Source organism: Melanostigma gelatinosum (genome assembly GCF_949748355.1).
Source record: "Melanostigma gelatinosum genome assembly, chromosome: 12".
Classification (NCBI taxonomy): domain Eukaryota; kingdom Metazoa; phylum Chordata; class Actinopteri; order Perciformes; family Zoarcidae; genus Melanostigma; species Melanostigma gelatinosum.
The window spans coordinates 15,770,352-15,796,561 of record NC_136645.1 but is presented as its reverse complement, the minus strand read 5'-3'; the positions used below and the strand labels follow the sequence as shown (position 1 = coordinate 15,796,561).

The 26,210-nt window shown below is 44.3% G+C and overlaps 2 protein-coding genes across 5 annotated transcripts; one reads left to right on the top strand and one right to left on the bottom strand.

The window, feature by feature from the left end:
• Positions 1-393: 393 nt before the first annotated feature.
• Positions 394-7,763, top strand: agpat4 (1-acylglycerol-3-phosphate O-acyltransferase 4 (lysophosphatidic acid acyltransferase, delta)). Its single transcript, XM_079279755.1, has 9 exons — positions 394-488; positions 1,253-1,434; positions 1,641-1,810; positions 2,008-2,169; positions 2,247-2,400; positions 2,503-2,605; positions 5,771-5,846; positions 6,087-6,285; positions 6,867-7,763. The coding sequence occupies exons 2-9, from the start codon at positions 1,257-1,259 to the stop codon at positions 6,947-6,949; spliced, it is 1,125 nt and encodes a 374-aa protein (XP_079135881.1). The 5' UTR covers positions 394-488; positions 1,253-1,256; the 3' UTR covers positions 6,950-7,763.
• Positions 7,764-8,517: 754 nt separating this feature from the next.
• map3k4 (mitogen-activated protein kinase kinase kinase 4) lies at positions 8,518-25,978 on the bottom strand. Of its 4 annotated transcripts, none has more exons than XM_079280000.1 (27): positions 25,801-25,978; positions 19,647-19,837; positions 18,081-19,516; positions 17,298-17,558; positions 16,967-17,119; positions 16,720-16,877; positions 16,383-16,499; positions 16,184-16,283; positions 15,950-16,033; positions 15,597-15,866; positions 15,354-15,503; positions 15,025-15,186; positions 14,705-14,838; positions 13,947-14,025; positions 13,753-13,831; positions 12,972-13,065; positions 12,515-12,637; positions 11,094-11,194; positions 10,920-11,000; positions 10,616-10,807; positions 10,457-10,527; positions 10,254-10,370; positions 10,006-10,165; positions 9,765-9,887; positions 9,333-9,439; positions 8,885-9,064; positions 8,518-8,731 (listed from the first exon to the last, which is right to left on the bottom strand). In XM_079280000.1, the coding sequence occupies exons 1-27, from the start codon at positions 25,830-25,832 to the stop codon at positions 8,711-8,713; spliced, it is 4,776 nt and encodes a 1,591-aa protein (XP_079136126.1). In that variant the 5' UTR covers positions 25,833-25,978; the 3' UTR covers positions 8,518-8,710. The 4 variants fall into 4 exon arrangements, with proteins under 4 accessions (XP_079136126.1, XP_079136127.1, XP_079136129.1 ...); XM_079280001.1 differs by lacking the exon at positions 25,801-25,978 and adding an exon at positions 25,524-25,663; XM_079280003.1 differs by lacking the exon at positions 25,801-25,978 and adding an exon at positions 20,123-20,232.
• Between the last annotated feature and the right edge of the window lie 232 nt (positions 25,979-26,210).

Genomic DNA, 26,210 nt, shown 5'->3' with positions numbered 1-26,210 from the left:
AATGTATTTCTGCTATCATCGGATTAAGTGAATGCTTTAGTGGCTAATTGGTGACAAATACGCTACTGTGGTGCAGATGTGATGTCTATACATTCGCCTATGAGGCAGTTCACATATTGCGGCTTTTTTTTTGTGCACACACATGCATTATTTTTTTTAAAGTGACGCGCAAAATAGAATAAAATGCCGTGAAGAACTGATGGTTTCTCCATAATATTTTGATTTGTCTCGCAAAGTACAGACGATCACGTCCTCCGGTGCAGGCGTGCTTTTCAGATGGGTGCGGTTCCTTGTGCAGGGAAGTTTTCTGTCCACTGTAGGTCGGCTGGCGAGTCCACATGTTGAATGAATCTTCACTGAAATCTGAAAAAAAAAGAAGAGGAAAAGTTTAACTCAGTGGCATGGACATACATTGAAGACTGTATATTTCTTATTTGTCATTGTTAAAAGGTTGAAGGTCTCTGAGGCGGGACAGCTGTCTGATCAAGGTAAATGTCACCTGTTTCAGAAGAAGTTAAGGTGTGTTTCTGTTCAACTTTGGGTGAGTAATAACTTGACCTTTATCAAATGCAGTTCTGGGTTTTTTCCACCTCATCTCACAACCTTTATGTAAATGCTGCTGGAAGATTTTCAATGTTATTGGATGAGTAATAATAAGAGAGTGTGTGTGTGTGTGTGTGTGTGTGTGTATGTGTGTGTGTGTGTGTGTGTGTGTGTGTGTGTGTGTGTGTGTGTGTGTGTGTGTGTGTGTGTGTGTGTGTGTGTGTGTAGGCGTGTGTGTGTGCGTGTGCGTGTGTGTGCGCGCGCGTGTGTGTGTGTGTGATAATAGGAACATACTTATAAGATAAGATACGATTGCCCTGACCTTTCAGAACACATTGATCCAACAACACGGCACATGTATATAAATTTATATTGCCATGACTTTCAGGAAGTGCTGTAACAAAACAACAGCTATGGGTTGGGCTAAGAATAATTGATGATACAGTGCTCCATATCCCTGAAAAGGTCACTGATTTTTTTGCCCTGAGATAGGCCGTTTATGCACAGTCCAGCTCAAAGGCTCCATTCAGCCGTTGAATCGAGAAAGTCCAGTCAAAGGGAACCTTTATGTCAGAGTGGGCTGGGTGCTGTGAGAACAGTTGCAGTCACAGCCTGGGACAGATCTAGCTGATATCTCTGGATGATGAAATGTGTCTGATGTGTCACATGAAGTGGTTGCATTTTAATTCAAGTTGGGTCATTTTTACAGAACAATGGGCCTCCTGAAGCTGCTGAAATCCCAGTTATTGTGCTACCTGATCATCTGCTATGTGTTCCTGGTCAGCGGCCTCATTGTCAACCTGTTGCAGATCTGCACTTCACCTCTGTGGCTGGTCAGTAAGCAGCTGGCACGCAGGGTCAACATCAGACTGGGTTACTGCATCAGCAGCCGTAAGTACCGTTCTTACTCTCTACCGCACACAGATGATGCCGATGTCAGCTGTTTTGTTCTGCTGCTGGAAGGAAAAAAATCTGTCCTTTCAGTGGTAACTTTGTTGCATTTACGCAGTGGAATTATTAATCACATCACAAATGTAATGTATCCTTATTCACATAATATGGACTTTACCACGTCATTGTGTCCTAATGGTCCTCAGAGATGGTAGCTGTCCTGGATTGGTGGTCTGGGACAGAATGCACACTCTACACAGACCCGAAGAGTTATCCACTGTATGGAAAGGAGAATGCAATTGTGGTTCTCAATCACCGCTATGATATTGACTTCCTGTGTGGCTGGACCATCTGTGACAGATTCGGAGTTCTTGGGGTAAGAGAAAGTATCCCCAAAGTTTGTGTTTTGTTTTGTTTTTTAGAGCTACTCTTCAATTCCTTCGGGGAGAAGTTTACATTTTTTTTAAGTGGGGTTGTATAATGTACTTATCATCATTGTATTACCTATGGTGGTATGGCAAAAAACATCCGAACTGTCCTTTTAACAGGCTTTACCTTTTCATCTTCTTCCAGAGCTCAAAAGCGTTAGTCAAAAAAGAGTTGAGTTATATACCTGTTGTTGGCTGGATGTGGTACTTCCTGGAGATAGTTTTCTGCAAGAGGAAGTGGGAGGAGGACCGAAGGACGGTGGCTCACAGCCTTCAGAACTTGTGGGATTACCCAGAAAACTTCTGGGTACGTTTCGGTCTGTGGAATTTATTATGGAGATATTTTGAGTAATGGTATTAATAACAACTTTCCTCGGGGGGTAGTTCTTGCTTTTCTGTGAAGGAACACGCTTCACACCAAAGAAACACCAGATCAGCATGCATGTGGCTGAGAGCAAAGGTTTACCCAAACTGAAGTATCATCTCCTGCCCAGGACCAAAGGATTCGGGATAACTGTCCAAAACCTCAGAGGAACCGGTGAGTGTACATCGTTAATGAAGTGTTTAAATATGGCCACCAGTAAATCTCAGATACTGTGTGTTGATGTACAGTTAACTGTTGCTGTTTTGTCTCCTGTAGCTGCAGCAGTTTATGATTGCACTCTGAACTTCAGAAACAATGAAGTGCCAACCTTGCTTGGAATTCTTAATGGGAAGAAATATCACGCAGATTTATATGTGAGGTACAGAGAAAGGCTTTGCTACATTTCATTTCCTATTTATTGGTGTAATCGTTTGTCGTGGACGGATTATCATGACCACTGGACAAGAAAATATTACACGGAAAAGCAACCCAAAACCACACGCCGTTACGGCAATACTGAATAGCTCGAAGCTTCATTCATAACGTTTGCATTCAAGTTATTATTATTTATAACTTACAAAAACATTGCGTGTTATCGCCTCAATCTTTCTCACGTACACGGTGCGGCGCTCAGTCAGTTAACTCGGTCCAAAAGTCCAAGTTTATTGAGAAAAAGATAGATGTAATCATTTACAAAATTCACAACATATTTCATCTAATGAAATATTCTGCTTCAGGCCATATTTTGTTGGTGTTTAGCTTTTCAAAAACAACAGTTTCAGAAGCATGCAAAGGGATAGTCTAGCAGCAATAACCGCTTCATAAATTACATTTATATCACCACAGGAACAAAAAATCATAATTTGTCCTGTTACGTGATATGGGGGGTGACCCCTCACGATTTTTAATTATTTTATTCGATAAAAAAAAAAAAATTGAAAAATTAATTAATTCATTTTATTTTAAATTATTATTTATATTTCAGTTATTAAAACTAGATTCCTTATGTAAATGTTTTCAATTTATCTGTAAATAATTAGTAATAAGCAAATAGGAGGCCTTTCGTGTGAAACGCACAAAAGTTTGAGTAGATTTAGCTCCGTGCCAACATTGATGCGCAGAAGGCAGGAGTTTCTGCCGGCGATAGATCAACCCTTGCGATCCACCAGAGGGACCACGACTCCACGTGACTCGTGCCCGGAGGAGTCGGCCCCTCCCTGTGTGTACCCCTGGTGACACGCTTTTTAATTCGTTCCCTATATGATTTTCACACCTGACCTTGCGGGAGATATTGGGGAAGAAGGGTTCCCGAATTCTTCTCCCTGTTTTGCCTCGCGCACTGCTTTACTCTAAGAGTGACCTTTACCGGGCTCTAGTCTTGTACCGAATATTCTTTAATTGCCGACAACCAGCCCGGTCGAAGGCTGGCTTGCTGTCTTATCTGAATCGATCCGCAGTAACTCACATGGACAGTGTAGTCCGTCGCTCCGACTAGCCTTTGGTTTTATAAGAGTCCCGTATTTACTTGTCTCTTTTATTTACTTTTGTTTAGATTTTTCTTAATCCTTTCGTAATTGATAAGATCCTGCTTGAGAGCCCAAACAGATATAAAGCTCTTTCAAATGCAAGCGGGTCTCTCCCGGGTGTCCTCTCTTAAACTAGAGCAAAAGTAATTTGAATAAGTATCAGTGTGTTTGGAGCATATCAAGAATGCAATCAGTAGTGTGCCGTGCTGGATGGCGCTCAAACTCATCTCAGGGGCTGAGGAAGGTCCGACGAGGTGTGACCACTTCCTTATGGCTTCTCTGGAAATTTGAAGAAATGGAGTCGATCGAAAATACTAATTCGTTATTTATTTATTTGTATTCAAATCAAAGTATAATCTCTTGGTCCAAAATACAGAGAAAAAAATTGTTAACTGAAAAATATACGGAAAAATCACCTACGTATTCAAAAACCCCTTCAGAGTAGTTTACAGACAGAGTTCAATCTACTGAGAAACGTTTAACCATCAACCAACACCGCTCTCTGGTTTCCCCCACACACCTCCTCTGCTGTTTCAAACTGCCCCTATTTATACTCGTCCGGGGCTCAGATCTCTGACTTCAAACGGATTTTTACACATCACATCAAACATATCTTCAAACAGAATTTCAAACATTACTTGATTGATTACACAAAAACCCTTACTCCAGCGAGATCTTTGAAACCCGGGTATGCTTTTGTCTTTATATGAACCCATCAGCATTTTTAGTGACCTTACTGTCAAGGGTATGTTTATTTATGTGTACCCCGGGGCCTAACTAATGACCTTAACGCCCTACCAACTTCCTAGAACTGCTGACGCGGTCTTGTGACTTTGTCTGGAAGTCTCTACTATTCTCTAGAATAATGATTAACTACTTTAATGGCCAAAACGTGTTCGGGTGCCTCTGCCCCCGGCATCCCGGATGAATCGTAAGTGCAATCTGCCCCCTTCATCTCCCGGGCAATTCTAAGCCTCCATCTTCGTTCTTTGTGTGAGCTTGCTGGCTCAGCCTTGCACTTCTCATGAACCGAGAAGCACGCCTGGGTGTGTGTGTGTGTGTGTGTGTGTGTGCCCAACCGTACACGTCAGTGCAACAGAGGGTTTTTGACCACAGAAGCATGTCTGTTTAACAGGTACAACCTTATGCGAGACTTGTTCTAACTCCTGATAACCCGGGCTTTGCTGTGTAGAGGCATCACGATTTCGCAAAACATCCACCATGTTCAACAGTCCAATGTTTTAAGGTGATGACATCATAAAATATGACGAGTACTTTGAAATTATATTTCTTATCTTGACTTGTTAAACTGCTTCCCGTTTCCTTCTCTACATGCCATGTGCAGCACAGTATTTATCCTTATCAACAACAAACCGTGAAAGAATACATAAATGAACATGGTATTAAGTACAGAGCTCTATACGGTCTATGGTAAAGAGCCATATATACGACCACACAAAAACGCAGTGAAGAATACCTTCCTACCTAAACACCATCTTTCTTCTGGACTTCTTTGAAGAAAAGTAATTGTTTAGGTCGTCGAAGCTCAACACCCGGACGAGATCCGATTCAATTACCATGAGTGCCGGCATGTTGAGGCGTTTCTATGTCATCCTTATAGTTCATTTTTGATCCTGGACATTTATGAAAAATACTGTTCTCTCTCGCAGTTGCTGTGAAAATGTGAAACAGAGGGTATTTGTAGTACCAAAGCGACATCTTTCTCTTCTTTTCCTTTCTTTGCGTTTAGGCTCGCTCCTCCATGTTGACAGCAAGATTTACATTTGACCTACGGCCCTACGTCACGAGGCCGACGGCATTTGTTATTTCATCAGTTAATTTATAAAACATTCAAACATTTTCGAAATCACATTTACTCGATTTTCTATACAAAAATACTTTACATAAAACATTTTTTTTTAAATCTCAGGGCCCTGGGCACGTGCCCACTTTGCCCATGCGGTAATCCGTCGATGATCATTGTTTACCTCAATGATCTGACTTCCTCTTCTTTGCAGGAGGATCCCTCTGGAGTTGATCCCAGAAGATGAGGTAGAGTGTGCATCTTGGCTCCATAAACTCTACCAGGAAAAGGTAAGAGTGTGTTGAACGTGGAAGTTCAGCCTTTTAGCCCCTGAAACATGACGGTTACATTTTGGCTTCTACCACGTTCTAGAGAAAGCAACATTTAGTTAAATCGATTAAATTAAACTTATTTATCTAACGTCATCTTGGCAATTATCACTACTAATAGTAGTAAACATGGCAGAAATAATAAAATTGGCTTTTGTTCAGGACTTTGGTACTGAGTTGTTTGCATTAATGTGTCAACAGGACAGCTTTCAGGAGCACTACACCCAAACAGGGCGCTTCCCTGGCCCCATAGTGAGCACTCCACGCCGACCCTGGGCCTTGATCAACTGGCTGTTCTGGGCCTGCTTGCTCCTCTACCCACTTGGCCTGCTACTCGCTGAACTGATCAGCTCTGGATCGATGATGACCATCATAGCCTCCGTGGCTCTCTGCGCCTCAGGTTGGTTATATGCATTCATGTCCAAGGTGAAGTCATCCTGAAATGGTCATGAAGGGCCTTCCCTCAATTTAACCAGCTCCCTTTTGTCCATAAGTTCCCCTAAAGCAGCAGATTTGACACTTCTAATGTAAGTCCCCTTTTTTGGAAAACATGATTCATCAGGAGCATGTCCCTAACAGCATTCAGGCATGTGCTCACTCAGCAAAGTTAAGCATTCATCCATCTGAATAAGTCTGAGATGTTAAATAGAGATATGATTTCCGTTCTGGGCTGCTGTAGAAACATGGCAGTGCAACATGGCGGACTCCGTGGAAGAGGACGCACTACTTATGTAGATAAAATCTGCTTTTTCTCAGCTAAATTAAAACATAACAATTCTTAGTTTCAGGTCATTATATAGTTTTGCTTATTATATTCCATTCCTGCCAATGAATCACACTCAAGGTTACACGCTGTTCCTTTAAATTGGAACACAATTTTGGATTTAATCTAGACATTGTTATTAACCCTTAGCTTCAACAACTTATTTTTGACTCGCTCATATATTCTAAATGTGCCCTTTCTAAATCTTTCCTTCACAGCTTCACTGGCAGTTCGCTGGATGATTGGCCAGACTGAGATTGACAGAGGCTCAAACTATGGGAATAATTCCTCTGAACAATAACTAAACACTCCTGTCCTACTAAAAGCTGCTACTTTGCACAGTTACTCATTTGCAAGCTGCAGGCAGCCGAAAGTTTGACAGGTCTGACATGTCTGACGGGACTGGTCCCACAAGTGCAAACATTTCTCTACAAAGCACAATGCAGACAGCATAGTTTCATCTTAACGCATTGAGTGTAATTATTTGAATACAGTCGACAAAAATCTTTTCCCTGGTCACTCAAACTGGAATTAATATTCAACAGACTCATCTCTTGGCCTTCATTATGTGGGCCATCTATGAATATTTGTGTGATTAAAGACATTTCTTTTAGTTTTTTTCTCAAAACATTGGTGCAATCATCAAATCAATTTTATACCGGGCAGCGCAACATTTAGTAAAATGAAATAAATGTGCAATAATCCATTTTACAAGACTTAACCTGCTGTTGAGTGAACACTATTCAACTGCATGCTATTGCAAGTATTCTTACATTAAATGGCGGTGACCAAAAAAAATAGAATCTATTGGTCCTCAGTAACCAACAAATGTCATTTAATGCAAAATTTAAAGAAATGTTATCTGGAGGTATGTTTTGAAACATTAACACTTTCAAAGAGATAGTTAACTAATTTGATTTAAGAAAAAGATAACATTTGATTGAATGGGTGGAATTACTTTTTTGCTAAAATGTGATTACAAATTGATAAATCACCTGTAAAGTTAGCAAACTTTCATAATTGCGTACCTGCTCAGATGTCAGATCATGAAACTGGACAGTAAGAGTTCCAATGCAGTGACTGTTGTATCAAAGCGGAACTACCTTCCTATATTAGTCGTGTGTAATACCAATAATACAATGTTTTGTATGGTGGAAGAACACAAACTAATTTCATTAAAAAAAACAAAACGATTGGTTTATTGATATTGTTTGTACATAGCAAACACTGACAGAGCAGCAGAGGACCAGAAGTTGTGGTGAGTGTCAGTGTCTGTTTGGTTACGTGGATGTTGTGTGTGCAGCAGCAGGAGAGAGAGAGCAGGCCCCGGCTCTCCTCTCAGTTGGCTACGCTCCAGTCACATGAACAGCTCGTTACCGGCGACCAGTAGACTTGAACATCGCTCCAACTTGACATCGACTCCTCAGCCAAGGCAAAGAAAACTACATTAAAAAAAAGAAAATCCTTCCTCGTGCCCGCGCTTGCCAAATAACAATGGATAAATTAATTTGGATATTTGGATGGTGTTCATTTCATTAAAAGGTAAACCAGCCTCTCTTTCCATTCAGTGAGACTTACCACACCTTCAGCCTCAAAGGGCTACGATTCCTCCCTCCTCCACTCAACAGTCCCTCGGGTAAACAGTTTAAAAGTGCCATAGATATTGCCCCCCCCCCCATCCCTTCCCCATTTGTTAAAAAGAAGAAGGTATCCCTCATTGCTTTTTGAGAGGTCTTTTCACCAGTGAGGACAACAAATGTGGTAATAGTTACTTTAACTTTACAATTTTGTTTATACAAGAATTAAAGCCAATCCTATTCTTACAGTATGTACAGTCCCATCCCCCCCCCTCCTCCCCCCCAGTCCATGGGTACATGAAGACAACCCTAAACTCCATAGGTCCAGTCGTCCTCTGAAATGATATCGTATTAGTTCCTCAGTTTAACTCCATGTGCCTTCAGCCGTAACTTCCTCTTCCCCGCGTCCACGGTTCTTTTTTTGTCTCTTGCCAACAGCATGTACAGTAGTGCTTTCATTTGTAAAAGTCGCAGAGGAGGTCCGTTCACTCTTCATCCGTACAAACCTGAAACGGACAAAAGATAAACGCTGTAATGGGCCCTTGTGGATGACAAGCCATGACGGTTGTTAGCTGTTTTGTCATTACATTGGGTTTCAGTCTGGCAGTTGCAACATGAAGCAGGACTCCTTTAAGATGTATGCCCTCGCAGCGTCTCACCTTGACAAACGGGTGGTCTAGCAGCATGCTAGCTGTCCAGCGGCGTTTGGGTTCGCTCTCCAGACAGTGACCGAGATAGTCCTTCCCTTCTGTGCTCAGCTTCTCCGGGATGGGGGGTTTATGGCCCATGCCCACTTTGTACATGATCTGGAAGTTGTGCTCATACTCGTGCCAGGGCCTCTGCAGGTTGAGACAAAAGGGAGAACGTGACATCATCGCCTCTGGCTGTTTTTGGTTCAGTGAATTTCTTGTAGTGGTAAGAAAGGGGGAAATAAATTAAAGCATGTGGACAAAACTTGTTGTGGGTGAGCCGAGTAACAGAGTCCAACAGCCAAAATAATACAAGTATTTCCGCCCCTCTTACTTGCATCATGGTATACTTGCAGCATAGGAAAATTACAAGCCGGTGTGACTAGGTCAACATACATGATGCACTATCACTCCTTACCTTTCCAGTCACCATCTCAATGAGAACGCAGCCCAAACTCCAGATGTCCGCCGCCCGTCCATGACCTTCCCCCTTTGCTCTGGTGATGACTTCAGGGGCCATGTATGCTGATTTAGACATAAAACAAGTTATTAAACACTAGAATGTATTCATCAGAGACACGATACAGGTTTAAGAAATATAATTACATGTGATTGATGGGAAATAAGTTTGATTTAAATATGCACATCAAACAAATATATTAAAATGAGGATCATTGTATCCGCTACACAAGCTAAGGACCGGGTTACACACACCACGCCCATATATGAACACACTTTTGTAATAAATCACAGCATGTGGGTCGACATCTATTTGGTGAAAGAGAATAAATTAAATATCACGCCACAGTGACCCCTGGTGGTGGCATCCAGACACACTATCATTTCTTACCTGCTGTTCCCAGTGTGCTGTTCACCTCCCCTGGCATGGTGTGAGTGTTGTTCCTCAATTTGACTGAACAGCCAAAGTCACCGAGCTTAATAAGGCCAGATGATGTCAAAAAGATGTTGGCTCCTGTTATAATAATAACACATAAAACAGAGAATCAACAGCGGGAAAAGGGATGCCCAGTTCACTCACAATCTCCTGCATATCCAGTACGAAAAAGAAACTAAGAGCGTGTGAAACGGACCCTTGATATCCCGGTGGACAATGCCGTGTTCATGGAGGACATTGATGGCTGTAGTGATTTGTTTACTGTAGAGCCTGATGACATATTCCTGCAGCCCCAGTCTGGACACCTCCTCCAGAGTGCCCTCGTCACAGTACTCCATGAAGATGTACATCTCCTCCTACGAGTGAGTGCGTGAAAAGTTAGACCAAACTGCATCAGTGTGCGTCATGCGACGCCCCGATCAAAAATAAACGTGTGCATCTTACCCGATGGAGCTCCACTCCAAAGTATCGCACCAAGTTCGGGTGTTTAATGCCTTCGAATATTTTCAGCTCATCTGCGGTCTCCTTGATTGTTTTGTGATCGTTTGGCTGGAATCGGATCTGGTTTAAAAAAGAAGACTTAACGCTACCTGCAGATCAGTTTTATTTAGTTTTTTTAACTATTGAATTGGTCTTGCTGTACATACCTCCTTCATAGCCATTAGTTCACCCGTGTCAACGTTGATGCAGGTGTACACCTTCCCGTACTGGCCCTCACCTGTTAAACAAACAAAACACTGCATCACAGCCTGTACGTGCGTTACATGACACACTTCATAACCAATGCAGTCAGCAGGTAGCCGTACCTATCTTGTTGCCCCTCTGCCACTTGAAGGTCACCTTTCGGAGCCCGACGTGCATGACGTTGTCGTAGGACTTGGGCGTGTGACACACTTGGCCGATGATGTTGCGCTGCTTCATCACAGCGTACCGTTTGTCCTCAAACTTGCGAATGGAGCGACGGACAGCCTCCATGGGGCTTTGCCGTGCTGCGGTGTCTGAGACGGGGTGACGGGAAAAAGGATTCATCATTTATTCTTTTCATGTTGGAAAGTTTCCCTTTTGTATGTTTTGGTCGATCCAACACGCGTCATCACTTAAGAATCTCACCCTTGGACTGGCTGATGAAAGTGCGGAGCTCCCAGCTTCGACGAGCAGCGCTGTTGGGGTCTCCCTTAGGATAGGACGGCTCTGGGGAAAGAAACCAAAAGAGAAAATTCGGCCAATCAGAACGTTTACATGCACATGTGGATTCAAATAATGCATAGCGCTGAATGCACCCACCTTCTCTGTCCTCTGTGGGGCTGGAGTGGCGACTCAGAGATTTGAAATGCAACTCTGCTGCAACAGACGACAAGCGGTCATTTTCATGGTAACTGGATCCCCTGCAAAAAAACACGGTGGTCCAATCAACCGACTGGTTCAGAAAGCAGGTTTCAGACCCGTCAAATACTACACGATTATAAGCTGCAGCACCAGTATTAGGGTTTCAAGACAATATATAAAAGATGATGAAACCATTATGACCTTTTAGGAGAAAAAAAAGAGAAGATTGAGCTGATTCTTAGTATGAGTTTGGAAAACATTAACAGTTCAGCATGCACCAGAGTCATTATACAGCTCAAACGCACGTAAAGGTTAGATCTCTAGAGTGTTCCGATTTCAAAAGCACACACAAAAAAAAGCCCACAATCTAATGGCAGTGAATCACCAGCATCAAAGCAAGACTAATGTTAATAGCACTAAAAAGCAGAATATCACAGCCCACTGTCATTGAAGCGCGTGGTTTTTTTCCCATCTTCACACCATGCATAACAATCACATTCTCTTCCTTTGATCAGTAGCAAGACTTATATAAAGCCATTTGTCTGATTTGTTCAAATTTAGCGGGGTTGTAAAAGCTACATTAACACTTATAATGCTCAAAAAACTGCTTCTCCTCATAAGCAGTAATCTGAGGTTTTTCTTGAATTTAAATGATTTTATTTTGTAGCTTACATCGATGTCATGCGTATTATTTCGATGCACTTATTTTATGCTGTAGCAAGTCTATCGTGATTGAAATGCTCACATCTGTACAGCCATGCTGTAATTGCAGCATCGATGCATTAAAAAAAATCCATTGAATTCCAAGTAAAATTGCATTTCTGGTAGAATGTGAAGGGAAATGCCTCATTATTTAGTTGAATAAAATGTTCCTGTAGTCCACAAAGCAAACCTTTTTGTGCAAACAAACTTAAACTTCTCTAAAACTACCAAAGATTGATGCTAAATATAAAAAAAAAGCCAGGAAATGCTCAATTTACAGAGAATGGGAGACCGACTCTGTGGAGATGGCAGTTAATCCAACATGTCTGAATATCCAAATGTAGAGTGCGCGTTTAGATGCAATCAGAAGGCTAAAAGCAGAAAATCTGCATTCTTTCAATAAAAAATATAAATCAAATCTATAAAACCTAATAATGGAATAAAAACAAGCATAATATAAAATATATCACTTCATTAAAGCACGATCATAAGCACAGCGTTTCATTATTTATACCTTTTGAAATTCACTATTATAGGTCCTGCAAATAAAATATTACAAAACTTGAACACAAAGTATTTCCAGCAGCCTAATGGTAAAAATCAGTGATGATGGCTTTGGTTTTTGCAACTGTGTTTTGACCGCAGTTTCTACCAGTTAACTTTGGGGGCAAAGCTACCTGACGTCATTGGGGCTGCTGCTGGGTGCTTTGGTGTGGCTGTGTTCCCCCGGGCCCTGAGGGACTGGGCGAGGGCCGTTGGGGAACAGCTGGCTCCGGAGGTCGCAGGGGAGACTTCGAGAGCTGTGTGGTGAAAAAGCAAACTGAGGAGGGTCTGCCTGGGGAAAGGACGGTGGCTTGAGTGGGAAGTGTGGAGATATGTTTGTGTGTGACTGGGTGGCTGGTTGAGGGACAGACGCACACTCACTCAGACAGTCTACAGACTAAAAAGGACCACTGAGCTTACACACAAAACACAGAGAAGCTTGCGTCACACATAAGCTCACCAACTACAGTGCAAAGACATCGGTACACATACAAAGCAGAGCTGATGAGGCATAATGAGCCATGCAGGAAAGAGTATTAAAACACAGTGCGCACACAGACTCTTGTAAAAACCTAAACTAAAACCACCTACCTGAAACCTTCGTTATTAGAGATGAACAGATTGGGGTTTGGTGGGTCACTGTGGCAGCGAGGGACCTTTACAGGACGAGGACTATTCCTGGGAGCTGAAAAGAAAAACAGCAAATGCTTCGTTTGGTCACCCCGCCCACAAAAGGAAACTTTGTTTATGGGTTGGGAGAAATCTACAACAAATTAAAGATCACAAGTACCACCATTAATTCTGCTGGAGGGGGGCTAAGTGCTCGTGTTTTTACAACCGCGGTGGTCCGGTTCTGTCACCACTTCATTGTGTTGCTTTACTCCATCCACGCCAAAGAAGGACATTTAGTTCTAGTAGCAGTTGGTTGCCTACGGTACATATCTTAGTTTGCTCAGACTTTAGACCTTTTCCATCACCTGTTGTAGCATTGTATTTCTATAAACACTACTTTAGTAATGTTTTAAATGGCAGGAACAAGACTGTGACATTCTGCAGTTGGCCTGTTTTTATTATGTGTCGCTTATTTTTCCCCCGATCTTTATTTCATCAGGAAATGTTTGCTGAGCAAACATCTTCTTTTTTCACTCACATCCTACATCCTCACAGCGTCGAGTTGCTCAAAGGAGTCGGAGTAATCAGGGCTCAGACTAACAACCTTCAGGTCACGTCTGCGCTTCGTTGGTACGTTACAGTTGTGCCTGTTTTATGTAACAGCTTGTTCCCATGACACCCAAGTTATAAACTTGCAACAGAATGTAAACGCTGAGATAGATCCTGAACTCCAGAGACGTATCACAGAGGAGCACCTTACCAATGTACAGGCCAGTGACTGGGCTATGAGGTTTTCCAATCACGTGTCCAATACATTCATTCATCAGAGCTTGTAGATTCTGAAGAAAGACGGATAAGTTCACAGTCAATAGATAACAAACACAACATATTCAAACCAGGCTTGTTGTGCAATTTTTTAGAAAACGACATATAGAAGAAAACGGGCAATATTACCAGGAAGTCATCCTCGGGCAATGCTGATATAAAGGCCGGTTCGATAGCCTGAAGAAAGTCAAAACCCTGAGTCGCCCACCTGTAGGTTAAACATGGCAGTCGATCGGTGCGTCCCCAAGCTTCACTCTGTGCCGTGCTGATACACCGGGACTGGACTGTGTATCAGCACGTTTTCCACAACATTCAGGTAATCATCAAAACTTCAGGTTGATACACAAATATGAAATGAATCCGATGCATGTTTTAGTTTGAGAATCATGTCAGTTGATTGTATTAATCACACGTCTAACAGTTGTGATTATATTATGTACGGTAAGTAGCTCCTTGTGTTCTCATCACATGGCGCTCAGTAACAGTAGGTAATATGGTGGAATAGTTTTAAATATATAACAAAGATGACTCCTGCTCACTGCCAAGTGGGTCTATTTTTATTTATGTCTCCAAAATGTTAGTGCTGCAGTTGAATTCCATAAAATAACCTTCAGGCTTTACTCTGTACACTGTTGCCACGATAGCTTGTTCTGGCTAAAAGCAGAAGCGTGTCTTTTTGATCAATAAGGTTAATGCCAAACCAGAGGGCCTCATTTTAACTCTCTTGCTACAATACGCCTCACTGAGCACCAAACTCAATCCCTTAAATGCTGCCTCAGGAACGCCACACTAGCTGGCAGACTCTGTGCCGAACCAGAGGGCAAAAGAAAAGAGGCCGAAGTGAACTACTTAAGAATACGCTCAATTGATAGACGGTAAGGCCTTACCTGGGCTTGGTGCCTCTGCCACTCTCACACTTGGTCAAGACATAGGTCATCCATTTACGGGCGAAAGTTATGTAGCGTTCCCCAATCCTCTGCCTGAACTCCCCCGACATCAGGCGCACCACCTCCTTGTGGTACTGCAAATATTTGGAGAAAAAAAAAGTCACACAGGAGTATATTAAATACTACTGCCTCAACTTCCCTCGATCTGATGACTTCACAATTAATTCAGTCCTTATGTAGCTGTATTGTCCCATTGCAAAATATCACCCATAACAACAGATGTGTAGCATCTAAAGCATGTGCTTCTGTGTTACAGTTACCTCAAAGGCAAAGTTGTAGCCCTGTATCATTGCCTCTCTGTAGTACTGATGCAGAGTGGCCGACTCGGACTCCTCCACCTCTGCCTCGAACTCTGTGGTGAACATGTACTCCACTCGGTCGATGGCAGTGCTGATCTTAATGCACAGCTGTAGCGCCTCATCCTGCGGTCGGAGAAGAGTTTTATTAACATTTTCTGATTAAAAAAAAGAGGTTATGTTGTAAACGTCGAAGCGATCAGTGGAAGCATTCAAATCTTAAAAATGACACATTAAAAAAAAGGAAGTGTTTATAACAGCTTAGAACTGATAGCGTGTAGTTACGCAAGTACCTTGAGCTCCTCCAGAGCACTCGCGATGAGAGGCTGACTAGATGTCTGCTCCCGGCTAAGAGTGAGCACATCCTCCATGGATTGCTGAAAGACCTTTCGCTGGGCCACCAGATGAGCCGACTGCATCACGATCAAGAGTATGTTCTCCACCTGAAAGCACATCGGACCAATGGGAGGCTTGTAACCACTGGGGACACACACACATGGATATACACAGAGATTTAAATAAAAAATGTCCCAAACCGTCATGGCTCTCAAAGTGTCAACGGTTTCCATCTGGGGGACCAGCTTGAGCAGCTCTCCGTCCCACTGAGTCCAGTCAGAATCAGTCGTGGGGTCTCCAGCTCCGTGTTTACTCATCAGCAGGTAGGCATCCTCGTCTAGAATTTCCTCTGGCTCTTTGGAGCAGTCTTTACCGACAGCGGCGTTGAGAAGCTGCAGGATGAGAGGCCGCTGGTCCATCAAGCCACAGGGGACAAACACTTGCAGCTCCTCCAAGCCTGGAATCTGAACCTGGAGAAAAGAAGAAGAAGAAGGAGGTTAAACGTAGAACAGAAAAGAAAGATATTGTAAACGTAACAGAGAAGCAACCGCACCTTGACATAGTTTCCCTTCTTCAGTGCCTCCAGGAGACAAGTCACCCCGTTAGTGAAACTGAAAACTGCAGCGACTTCTAAGTCCTGCACAGAGGTAATCAAACAAAGTGTGTGTCAGAACAAACAGTCCCAGTTCCTTGGTGAGCAAGATTAGGTCACAGATTAACTGCATAGTCAGTTCTGTTGTAGCGTTCTATCTCAAGGGAGTGAAAACTCTCCACTCCTTTCTCTCACCTTGCGAAGCATTTTGGCAAAGCCCAGAGCCTTGGACGCTCGCTCCCGGGCCTCGTGAAACAGCTCTTTCAGTGACCGACTCGTCTCGATGACTGACCGCCTTGAAGAATCAAAAAGGTTCAGAAATGAAAACACCTCCACTGGGCCAAACAATTTAATAAAAATGAACACAGTGACAAACAGAAATCATCCCCCTTGCCTGATCTCATCGGAGGCGGTGCTGTCATCTGCACATTCCCAGAATTCATTACCACTCTTTTGCAAGCCGGCCTCAAGGAACTCTCCAGTGGATTTAAGCAGCATCCCGGCAATATCACTGCAACGAGCAGAAGAGTCCTCAGCTTCACATAAACCATGAGTAACACTCTCAAAAGGACACGTTCACAGTCTTAAAACAATAACCAAGTGCCTGTATGATCATTGAAACAGGTTTCATCATTCCTCCTTAACTCAAACACAAACTTGTGAAACTATCATTTAACTGAAAAAACAACAATTACATTTATCCTAGTTTGCTTTGCAGGTATGTGACTGACCAGAAAAGCTTCCCAGACTGGGCCTCCCCTCCACGGATGTAAGGAGTGATGACTTTGGTGAAGTTCCACTCCTCCTCCAACAGGTTCTTTAAGCTGTGAGATGCCTGAGGCAGCTGCTGCAACATCTGGATCCAACTGTGCATGTAGTCAAAGTAGACCTACAAAAAACAGCGACAGACATCAGATAACCACAACTCACATTTAAACTCTGTAATTTGAAGAACTGAAGAAAATTTAGGAGTCTTACCATAAGCATCTTGTGAAGGTCCTCTTCAAACTCGTCAATATTGGCATTTGTCTGCAAGCCCTGAGCATCAGTCACCACGCCGCGCAGCATGAACTGATAGTACTGCTTCATCAGAAGACCACCTTTAAGAACCTCCTTACACTCACGCACCAACTGTGGAGCACAAATACCATGTAAAAACATTAAGATGAGCTCTAATATATGACGGACCCGTGTAGTACGACCGTCTTCAAGGACGGTTCTGGATATTCTCACTATTTCTTTCTTTAAGACCAAATGAACCAAGCTTTAATCATTGATTTCATAATCTAGTGTGTCAGCAGCTGCTTGCCTGTTTGATACTGAGCAGCGAGGGCTCTCCAGCAGGCCTCTGTTCAAGTCGCAGTTTAAGGCATTCGTGGATGACGTTGAGAAGGACTCTGCACAGCACGAGGAACGCCGGCCGGAAGGACGGGAGGTCCATGTCCAGCAAATCCTCCCAGGAAACCTGGTCCGCGCCGAGCTCCGGGTGAGCCGGACAACTGCAGGACACATGGCGGGAAAGCTCTGGCAGGTAATCACTGTACAGCATGGGGTCTGGGAAGTCTGCAAACTGAGGGCGGAAGATCCCGTGAAGGGAATTCAGCATGTATTACAGAGCGCCATGGTTAGTATGTTAACAGTTGGCTAAATAATACTGCCTTTTCAAATTTCAAATTCACATTCCTCTCTGTAAGTTTGCAAGTGGAGGACAGTATGTGAACCTCCACAAACTCAATGACAGTACTCTCCTCTCAACTCTGTTTTTCTTTCACGAGCTTGTGTTTAAACATCCTCTGTTGTTTATGGCCCGGGCTTCTTTATGCTCCAAATGCCCTTTCCTCAAGTGCCTAATTAAATAACTAACATTTGCACTACAAACATTACAATTAGCTGCTTGACTGCTTTTGCTCTCCACTGAAGTGTGCATGTGTGTGAGCGCAGAGCTAGTGAGAAAGAGAAGTCTACCTGCTCACTTATATAGAAGTATAGATGTTTGAACAGTTATTGAATTGGCTGTAATAATGATTTATGGAATGATTTCATTTATTGAGGATAAATAAATGATGGTAACCAAAAGAAATGAAAGCCTTACCTCCAGTTCAGGAGTGTGGCGGAGCAGCGCTGCTCTGGACCTCTGCAGAGAGCGGTCCATCAGTTTGTGCAGTCGGAGGATCAGTTTCCGCAGCCCCATCTGTTTCAGAGCTTTATCCACAAACGGCCTGTAAATGGCTGTCGGGCGGAACACTCCTCCCCCCGCAATCGCCTCTGCACTTCCTGCCGTTGCAGCGGGGAGAAACTCCTCTTCTGACAACAAGCGGGCAAATTTAGGAGTAAAAGAGGGAGACAACTCTCCCTCTGCTACACATCCCAACACCTCCTCCTCCTCCTCCTCCTCAGCATCCCTGTCCTCTCCATCGCTTTCCGCCGTAAAAGTGGCTGTCGAGTCATCCTCCTCGTCTTCCTCGTTCTCATCTTCTTCGGTGCCGCGGGAGCTGCGAGGCGAAAGGATCTCGAAGACGGGCCACCCGATGCGGGATAGATCGTGGAGGCCCAGAACGGTGGCCATGACGCGCAGCTTCTGGTTGAGGTCCTGGGTGATGTTGAGCCACAGACAGAGCGCCTGCACCCTGCCCTGGAAGTCTCGCGCTGCATACTTTTGATATTCCTTCTGCAGGGCCTGCAGAGAGGGGTACAACGCTTCCACGGACTCCAGCAACTCAATAACCCGCTTGACCTGCTCAAACGCAAGCCGCTGGCGCTGAAGGTGCTCCCTGCAATCAGCGCCGGAGCCCAGAGGCTCTGCTGCGTTCATCGCCGGTGAGGGGTAGGCGCTGAAGCCCCAGGGGTCTACTCCACAGTGGTTGGTCACCGCTACAGCAGGCTCCCGCTCCTCTCCACAGACTAGATCTGGGACAATCTGATAGCCCTCCTGGATTGCTTGAGACCCTGAACACTGGGCCCCTCTCAGGCTGGCATAGTTGACCTTAAATTGCAGCACCTCCTTGATGATGTCGGGGATGGCCTGGCGGGCAGTGAAAAGAAAAAGGTCCTGGTCGCCGGTGGTGCGTCGGGCGTGCCACGCCTGCAGCTCCAACCAGATGACCTCGTTGTTGTGGCCCATGAAGGCCATGTTCTCCAGGCCTCTCTGCTCCTTCTCCTTCCTCTTGGAGGACATAGACGTGAGCTTGAGCAGCAGACGCAGAGTTTCAAAGAACTTGAGGCGGTCGGCGGGACAGTCTGTCCTCGAGGTTTGGCGGTGGGTCCGGGCAATGTGGGGCATAGACACGGGAAGTTTGCAACTGCTGCAGCCCAGGCTCAAGTAATGCTTCCTGGGATCCATGTTGAGGGCACCAAAGGGGCTCGACTTTGAGAGCGGGTCCAGCATGAAGGAGCCTTCAAAAGTCTTCTTGTGGTCTCTCTCCGTGGAGCGTAGCGTGGCCCACTGCTTCTTGCCCTGCTTGTAGCTGTGCTCCTCAGGGGTCTCCGCCGGCTTGGGACTCTCTTTAGGGACAGGTGGGGTACCGTCCACTGACATAAAACACAGAAATAACATCCCAGTCAGCACAATGAAGTTAAAACTACATGTAAAACAAGGTCAAATATATATTTTTGTATTATTTTACATATCTACGGGAGTCAAATAGATAATTTAACTTACCCTTGTTGGGAGACCGACCAGCACTCTTCAGCTGGCTGTTTCGTTGATGTTTGCCCGACATGCGTTTCATCTGGCGGGAGGTATAAGGAGGTGTAGTGCCATACAGAGCCTCCTCTTCCTCGCTGGGAGAGTCCCAGGAGTCATCCAATCCAGGGTTCTGTTGGGATGCATCTTCCACTGGCTTCGCCTGCCTGTCGGCATTCAACGACGACGTGTCAAAAACAAACAAACTGTAGACACAAGGCAGCTTAGCATCTTTACAATAAGCACTGTAACCTGGTGGTGTTAACAGCAAGCCTGATGGTTTGTATTGTGAAACTATTTCAGTCGTATCACGACGAAAGCAAACAGAATGTGTGTGCAAGGTCAAACTGCGCTGGGTTGTTTGTATTCATAACAGAGAGTGCAGCAAATCTCCTCTAATGCCGCGGCAAACAGGTCGCTAAACTGCAACCAGACTGAATGTCTGCCACTACCTTCCGCAGACTGACGAGTCGTTTGTCCTCTGGACCCTGGCTGGCTGCCTCCCAAACGTGCGGCAGCAGCAATGCTCTGTGCACGACCACGGCCGCCCAGACGCAGGATAATAAGCTGTGGGTTCCCTGCTGGCACCCTCTCTTGGTCTAGGTAAACATACTGGCTCAGCCGCGGAGGGAGGAATAGTCGCCCTCATTAACTCTGAGGGTGAAAGTCTGCCAAGTCATCAACCATGCTGCACAAGTCAAGATTCATGGAGCACCGAGACTCACTCATCAGTGTGTAGAATGTGTTAGACCGTATGCACACACGGCACTAATGCAAAATAACATGCGTTTACAGTAAACCTGGAGCAACAATGAAGACGGTCGCTTAACAACATTCTCAGTGTGAATTTGAGGTTATGAAAGGCTACAGTAGAATATGTCGCACCTAGTTCTGCAGAGAGGAAACACTATAATCACTTGAAACTAGGGCTGGGCGATATGGCCTAAAAAAAAAATCTCCGATTTTTTTACAAAAAATCCGATTCACGATTTAAATCGATTTTTTCCCCCACAAATTTTTGCAGATGACAGAAGCTGTTGAAAACATTTTTTTATTTTATTTTGTGATGATTTTCCCTCGTAGGTTGATAAAAATAAAGTGCAAACAAAACCTGAACATTGTAGAAAGGTGCCTGTAGTATACAAAAAGTATTTGGTCACTCTTTTGTTTCCCTGAATCATTTAAATATAAAATTAAATTAAACATAACATTAAATGGCATTAAATAGTAGCCTTCCATTGTAAACAACTGTGCAAATGTAACTTTTTACACTAAGCTTTTCTAACTGAATACACTGATACAAACACAGCATGAAATAAAATGTATGTGACCCTTTAACATTCACATTTTCAAAAGTGCAACATCTGATCTAACATCAACATAACATATTTTGCACAGTAAATAAGTGCATGTAAACAAAATCAAGTGCATTCACAACATAACCAACAGTATTAAACAGTAGTGCATGTTTTTTCTAAATATTTTTTGCCAGGAAGACGGCATCGCTTGTGCTCCCGCGGTCCTGCTCCCTGCTCAGGGCGCAACGCTTCTCCCACTCGGCGGCATGCCTCTGTTTGAGGTGCTGCATTAAATTTGTTGTGCTGCTTGATTTTGTAGCAATAGCTTTTAGACAGACCTTACATCGTGGTGCTGTTTGTTCGGTGTCAGATGACATGAACCCGAACCATTTCCAGACCACCGAAGACACATTCTTCCCTCTCTTAAGAACGAGAGCTTCACTGCTGGCCGCCATTGTTTTCGTTTGTAAACAATGCGCGCGCACTCAACTACGGGAACCCAACGGGGGGGAGGAGTGGGGGCGATTTTCTCGATTTTCAATAAAACACATCGCCTTAAAGCACACATTCGAATTAATCGATTAAATCGATTTATCGCCCAGCCCTACTTGAAACACTTCCTTCTGGGCAGAAAAGAAAAGAAAAAAAGAAAAGAAACCGAGAGTGCGAGCAGCCTTTTCAGATTAGAATGTCACCGCTTTGTTCCCTAATGCCTTTCTGAGGGGATTTTAACAGGATTAGAGAGACGGGTTGAAAGGTCTAACCCCGCCAACGAAAACAAAAAGAATAAGGATAAGAGGAGGAGGGGGCATTCTATATGCTTTTCGCCATGTGTCCCTTCCATCGATCATCTGAGTGAAAGGCATTCCCCAGCACGCGCCTGTTGGCATCTGTGCAGAGGGAGTTGAAAGGGGCACACTCGCTGGGGGAGTGAGTGTCAAAGGAGGGGGGCTGATCTGGAAATCACTGGCTTCAGCGTTTCAAGCAGCCCACATAGAGAAGAGTCCTGACTTCTATAGCCCATCTGCCCCACTGCAGAATCTGTCTCTATGCACACACAGACTCCCCAGGGAGCAGCTGTGTGACTCAATACGAGGCACACAGACACCTGCTGCAAAATCCTGCAACTTCAAATGCACTAAAAACTCAGATGCAATGACGACTTCATGAACATACATACTGCAGTAACACGAACAGGCTAACTCTTGCTTGAAAAAGAACACTGGTGTCTTAATGAGTGTGTTGTATGGGTAACTCAGTATGCAGGCACAAGAAAGCACAGTAAGCAATCGTGTGTGTGTGTTGCAAAAAGGCGTTTAGCACAACGACAACAGACAGATTGCGTTGCTTTTGCGATGCAAAAATCGAGACAGGTATCAAGAACCTGCATAGAGGAAGAAGATTGCGCTATCAACATCCTACTGTGTCAATCAAAAGGTATGATCAGATTGTGCACACATTTGTAAACTACCCATCCGGTGTCTGGAGACAGAAATAGCACATGCATGTGAGAGGGAATGAGACCAGGTTTTAAAAAGACTCTACGCAGAACAGCATGACTGGATCACTCAGGAATGACAGCGGAACCGATGACGCCATCATTGCCGGTTGTTTTGTTTGGTTACCATGAGACACTTCAAGCACAGATTGTGTTTTGCTGCAGTAAAGACTGTGCAAATTCCTCTTTTTTCCCTAAAAACCGACTGGCACAGAGAAAATGACAGGCCTGCAATGCCCTGCAGTTATCCATAGCAGCGGCACTACGGTCTTCAAGCTGTCCCCGGTGAATAATCACTGCAGATGGTGTCTGGCTGGACTCAATGGCTCATCTGATGGCTCATTGGGGGGGCCGATAAAGGCCAGTGGAATGCTACGGCCCCCAGGCAGAAACACTGAGTGCATAATAAACAGCACAAAATCGAGAGTCTTTTCTGTACGCAGTTATATGAAGGGCTGCCAGAGTCAGGGGGGGGGCTGACCTTTGACACAGCCATCCACACCATTGTACCAGAAGGGGGGGCACTCTATTGTGTAGTTGTGACACGTGGCCCGTGAGGCCCACAGCTGAATAGCACGCAGCTGGTTGGTGAGCACACTTGCTCACAATGGCCAAACTACAGGGGGATTTTTTTTCAGAAAGAGGAAAAGGAGGAGACGGAGGCCAGGGGTTTTTGTAAGAGCACACACTCTACCAATTAGGTCATGCTGGCATGACTGACGCTCGGTAGGCTGAATCCAGATTTTGATTACCCCCCCACACTTGCACGGGTATGCACCTCTGAGCTCTGCCTGTCTATACCTGCTAAACACACAGGATGCAGCTATCCAAATTTGCATCAAAGGCAGAATTGATGACAGGATTCAGACAATGAACACGATGTACTTGACCCCACCCTTCTCTGGAACAGATTATGATAACAGGAGTGGACCTCTCAACCACTCCTACACGTAACGAGCTGCACAACTGAGCTTCTGCAAGGCATGACACTACATGAAAACAGCCACATAATAATTCATAAGAATCAGAAAAACAGTGCACTTCTAATACACTGCTGTGCTTTCTTTTTTATATATATCTGGCCTTATAAATCACTTGACACCAGGGAAAACTCTCAGTCTAAGAAAAGACATAGACCATACAGTACCAGTGGAAGCTCATGGCATTAACCGAAACAAGTCACATGATGTAGTGTATCTAAATGAAGACACTGGTTGCAGAGTGTGGGCGGCAGCGTGAGGTAAATGGTGTAATGGCATGTTCTCACCTAATGACACTTGCATCGTAAGTGCTGTGCAGACAGCAGTCTGCTCCACCTATGAAATGTAATCTGAAACTGGAGAGTCTTAAGTAACACCTTTGTCAGTTTCAACTTGCGTTTCAGTTTCTTGCAGTTGCGCCACGCGAATCATAAATGTCCAATTGAAGAGACGAGCATGATGCTACTCTGCAGAACTTAGCCATCTTTTCTTTCCTTCTCTGTGACGATGATGTTACTCCAGTAGCACATAAGTGACACCAAGTGCCTTAGCTTTAGTAGTGACAAAGAATCCTTTTGTTTAAAATGTTGAAATGGCAGATGAGCGTGGCAGAATGTGAGAGCAGCACTACTTTCTCTAAAAGCAGGTGTGGGCAGAGACAGGACGCAGTTGGGAAATGCTAGAGGACGGTCCATCTGTATTCTACCGCCTGTGCTCCTGGCAGATGAAGGCATTAATGAGTTTTACCCATGAGTGGCTCCAGGCAGCTATCCACTGCCTTCTGTTCACCACATCCTGATATCCCTGGAATGCTTGTAAGCCACAATGTCTTCAGACCGGCTTTGAGAACAAGACATTATCGACAATGGACCTCTGTACTTGCTAGTGATAGGCCTCACTTGCCAAGCAAGCACATAACTCAGATATACTGTAAGGATCCCTCCGTTACAACGACTAAAGGCCTCTCCTTTACTTTACATTTAGGCTCATTGGCAGTTCATGCTAACTAGTACAACACTGCCAAGGAAGGCACAGAGTTGGGCTCTCCGCATGCTTTACCTTTAACCCAAAACTTTGCGAACACAGCACACACGGATATAAACATGAAAATAAATCTCTCTTGTAATCACGACAACTTGTGACACACATTTCCAGCAACAGCATGACTCAGTCTTTTTCTTTATGCAACAAAGCCCGACAGTAACTGCTTTACCAGGACAAGTATTGCACAATCACGCAAGCTGTTTGTGTGTCCACTTCGGACTGAGGCTGCAAGGAAGTAACAACCGGCTGCTACTCAAAACTAGAAATTACAGCAGATAACAGAGCTGATCCAACGTGATAAATGGCCTCAAATACACTCTGCAGACAGACCATTGCATGTTGAGGAGAAGGGAGGAGAGGGGCAGACATAACAGCAGATTCCTGGGGGTCTGTCGCCAGCGCCCAGGGGCAAACAACGCCGCATTTCGATTAGGAGATGCGCACACATGACAAAAAAACCCGTCTGTCTGTATGCATTCCCCAGCGAGATTGCAGAAAAGTCTCGTTCAGTAACCTTGTCATCTAAACAATAAGAATTCATGCAGCATGATGAGACATTTGCTGCTGCACATCTATTTTGCACAACATATTTGACAACAAAGTTATAGACCTCTACGTGGGACAATCATCCAAGTGTTCAATTAGCTTTTTCCAAATGCAGTAAGTGTTTACTGAACGCGACCGACCACCCGATATCACAAGTAGGGGGTGCGAGACAACAACACGAGCGCAAAACCATGCTAGATGATTAACGTGAACAATAACAGTGGAGCAACATGCTAGCTAGAGCCAGCGAAGTTTGCGCTTCGGCGTTATTATGAAATGCATGGTCTGGCACACTCAAACAAATCGAAAACACTCTTCCAAGTCGACCATACAAGCCCACATTGCAACACGTATCGAGCATCAGCGCGGTCAGTTTCTGTGAGTGAACTTGCGGGTGAACAATAAAGTGAAAGCGACAGCTAAAGTAGCTAGACGTTAGCTAGCTTGTTTGACATGTTGCACGGTGGATAATTGTTCGTTATGTTACCTTATCATTTGGTGAGCATTTTGTTCTTTTCTCTCTAGCAACTGAAAATCAGACTAGAAGATAATATCTGCAACAGAGTACGCCTAAAAATGTTCCTCCAAAAAGTTTGCAACTCCAGTGTTGCAGTAACTGCACGCGTATCACTATTTGACAGGAAGTGGATTTCTAAGCGATGCGCAAGCGCTCCCATAGCGCCCGCTGCAGTGTCACGCTCAGCTCCCTATTTGGCAAGTGCGAGGTCCTGATGGTGTAGTGCCTGTTCAACAAATTCGCATACCTGCTGGGCTTGTTACGATCCGGAGGCTCCATAGCAAAGCAGTGGCTTCTTGTTCCTTGCCGTGCATGGACTAAACCATGTCTAAGCAATGTCAGACCGACTTTGCACCGTTAAATCTTTGCAAAAGAGGCAGGTTTTTGTCTCTTTAGAGCACTTTCTATCCGCCGGAACAGTTGACTCTCGCTTGTGCGTATGCCGTCGCCATCTTTCCAACGTTCATTGAGGAGGAGTGCTACGGTCTTGCATTACTACGGCAGCCCGGATAGGTCATTAACTTTGCAGGGGCCCCACTGCTTAGAGTCACAGGGAATCAGTTATCATATTATCACATCTTGACCGATATTATTAATTATCATTCTGTAAATCATATAGTGCATGGAAAATCCAATATGCTACCAATGACTGCTGGT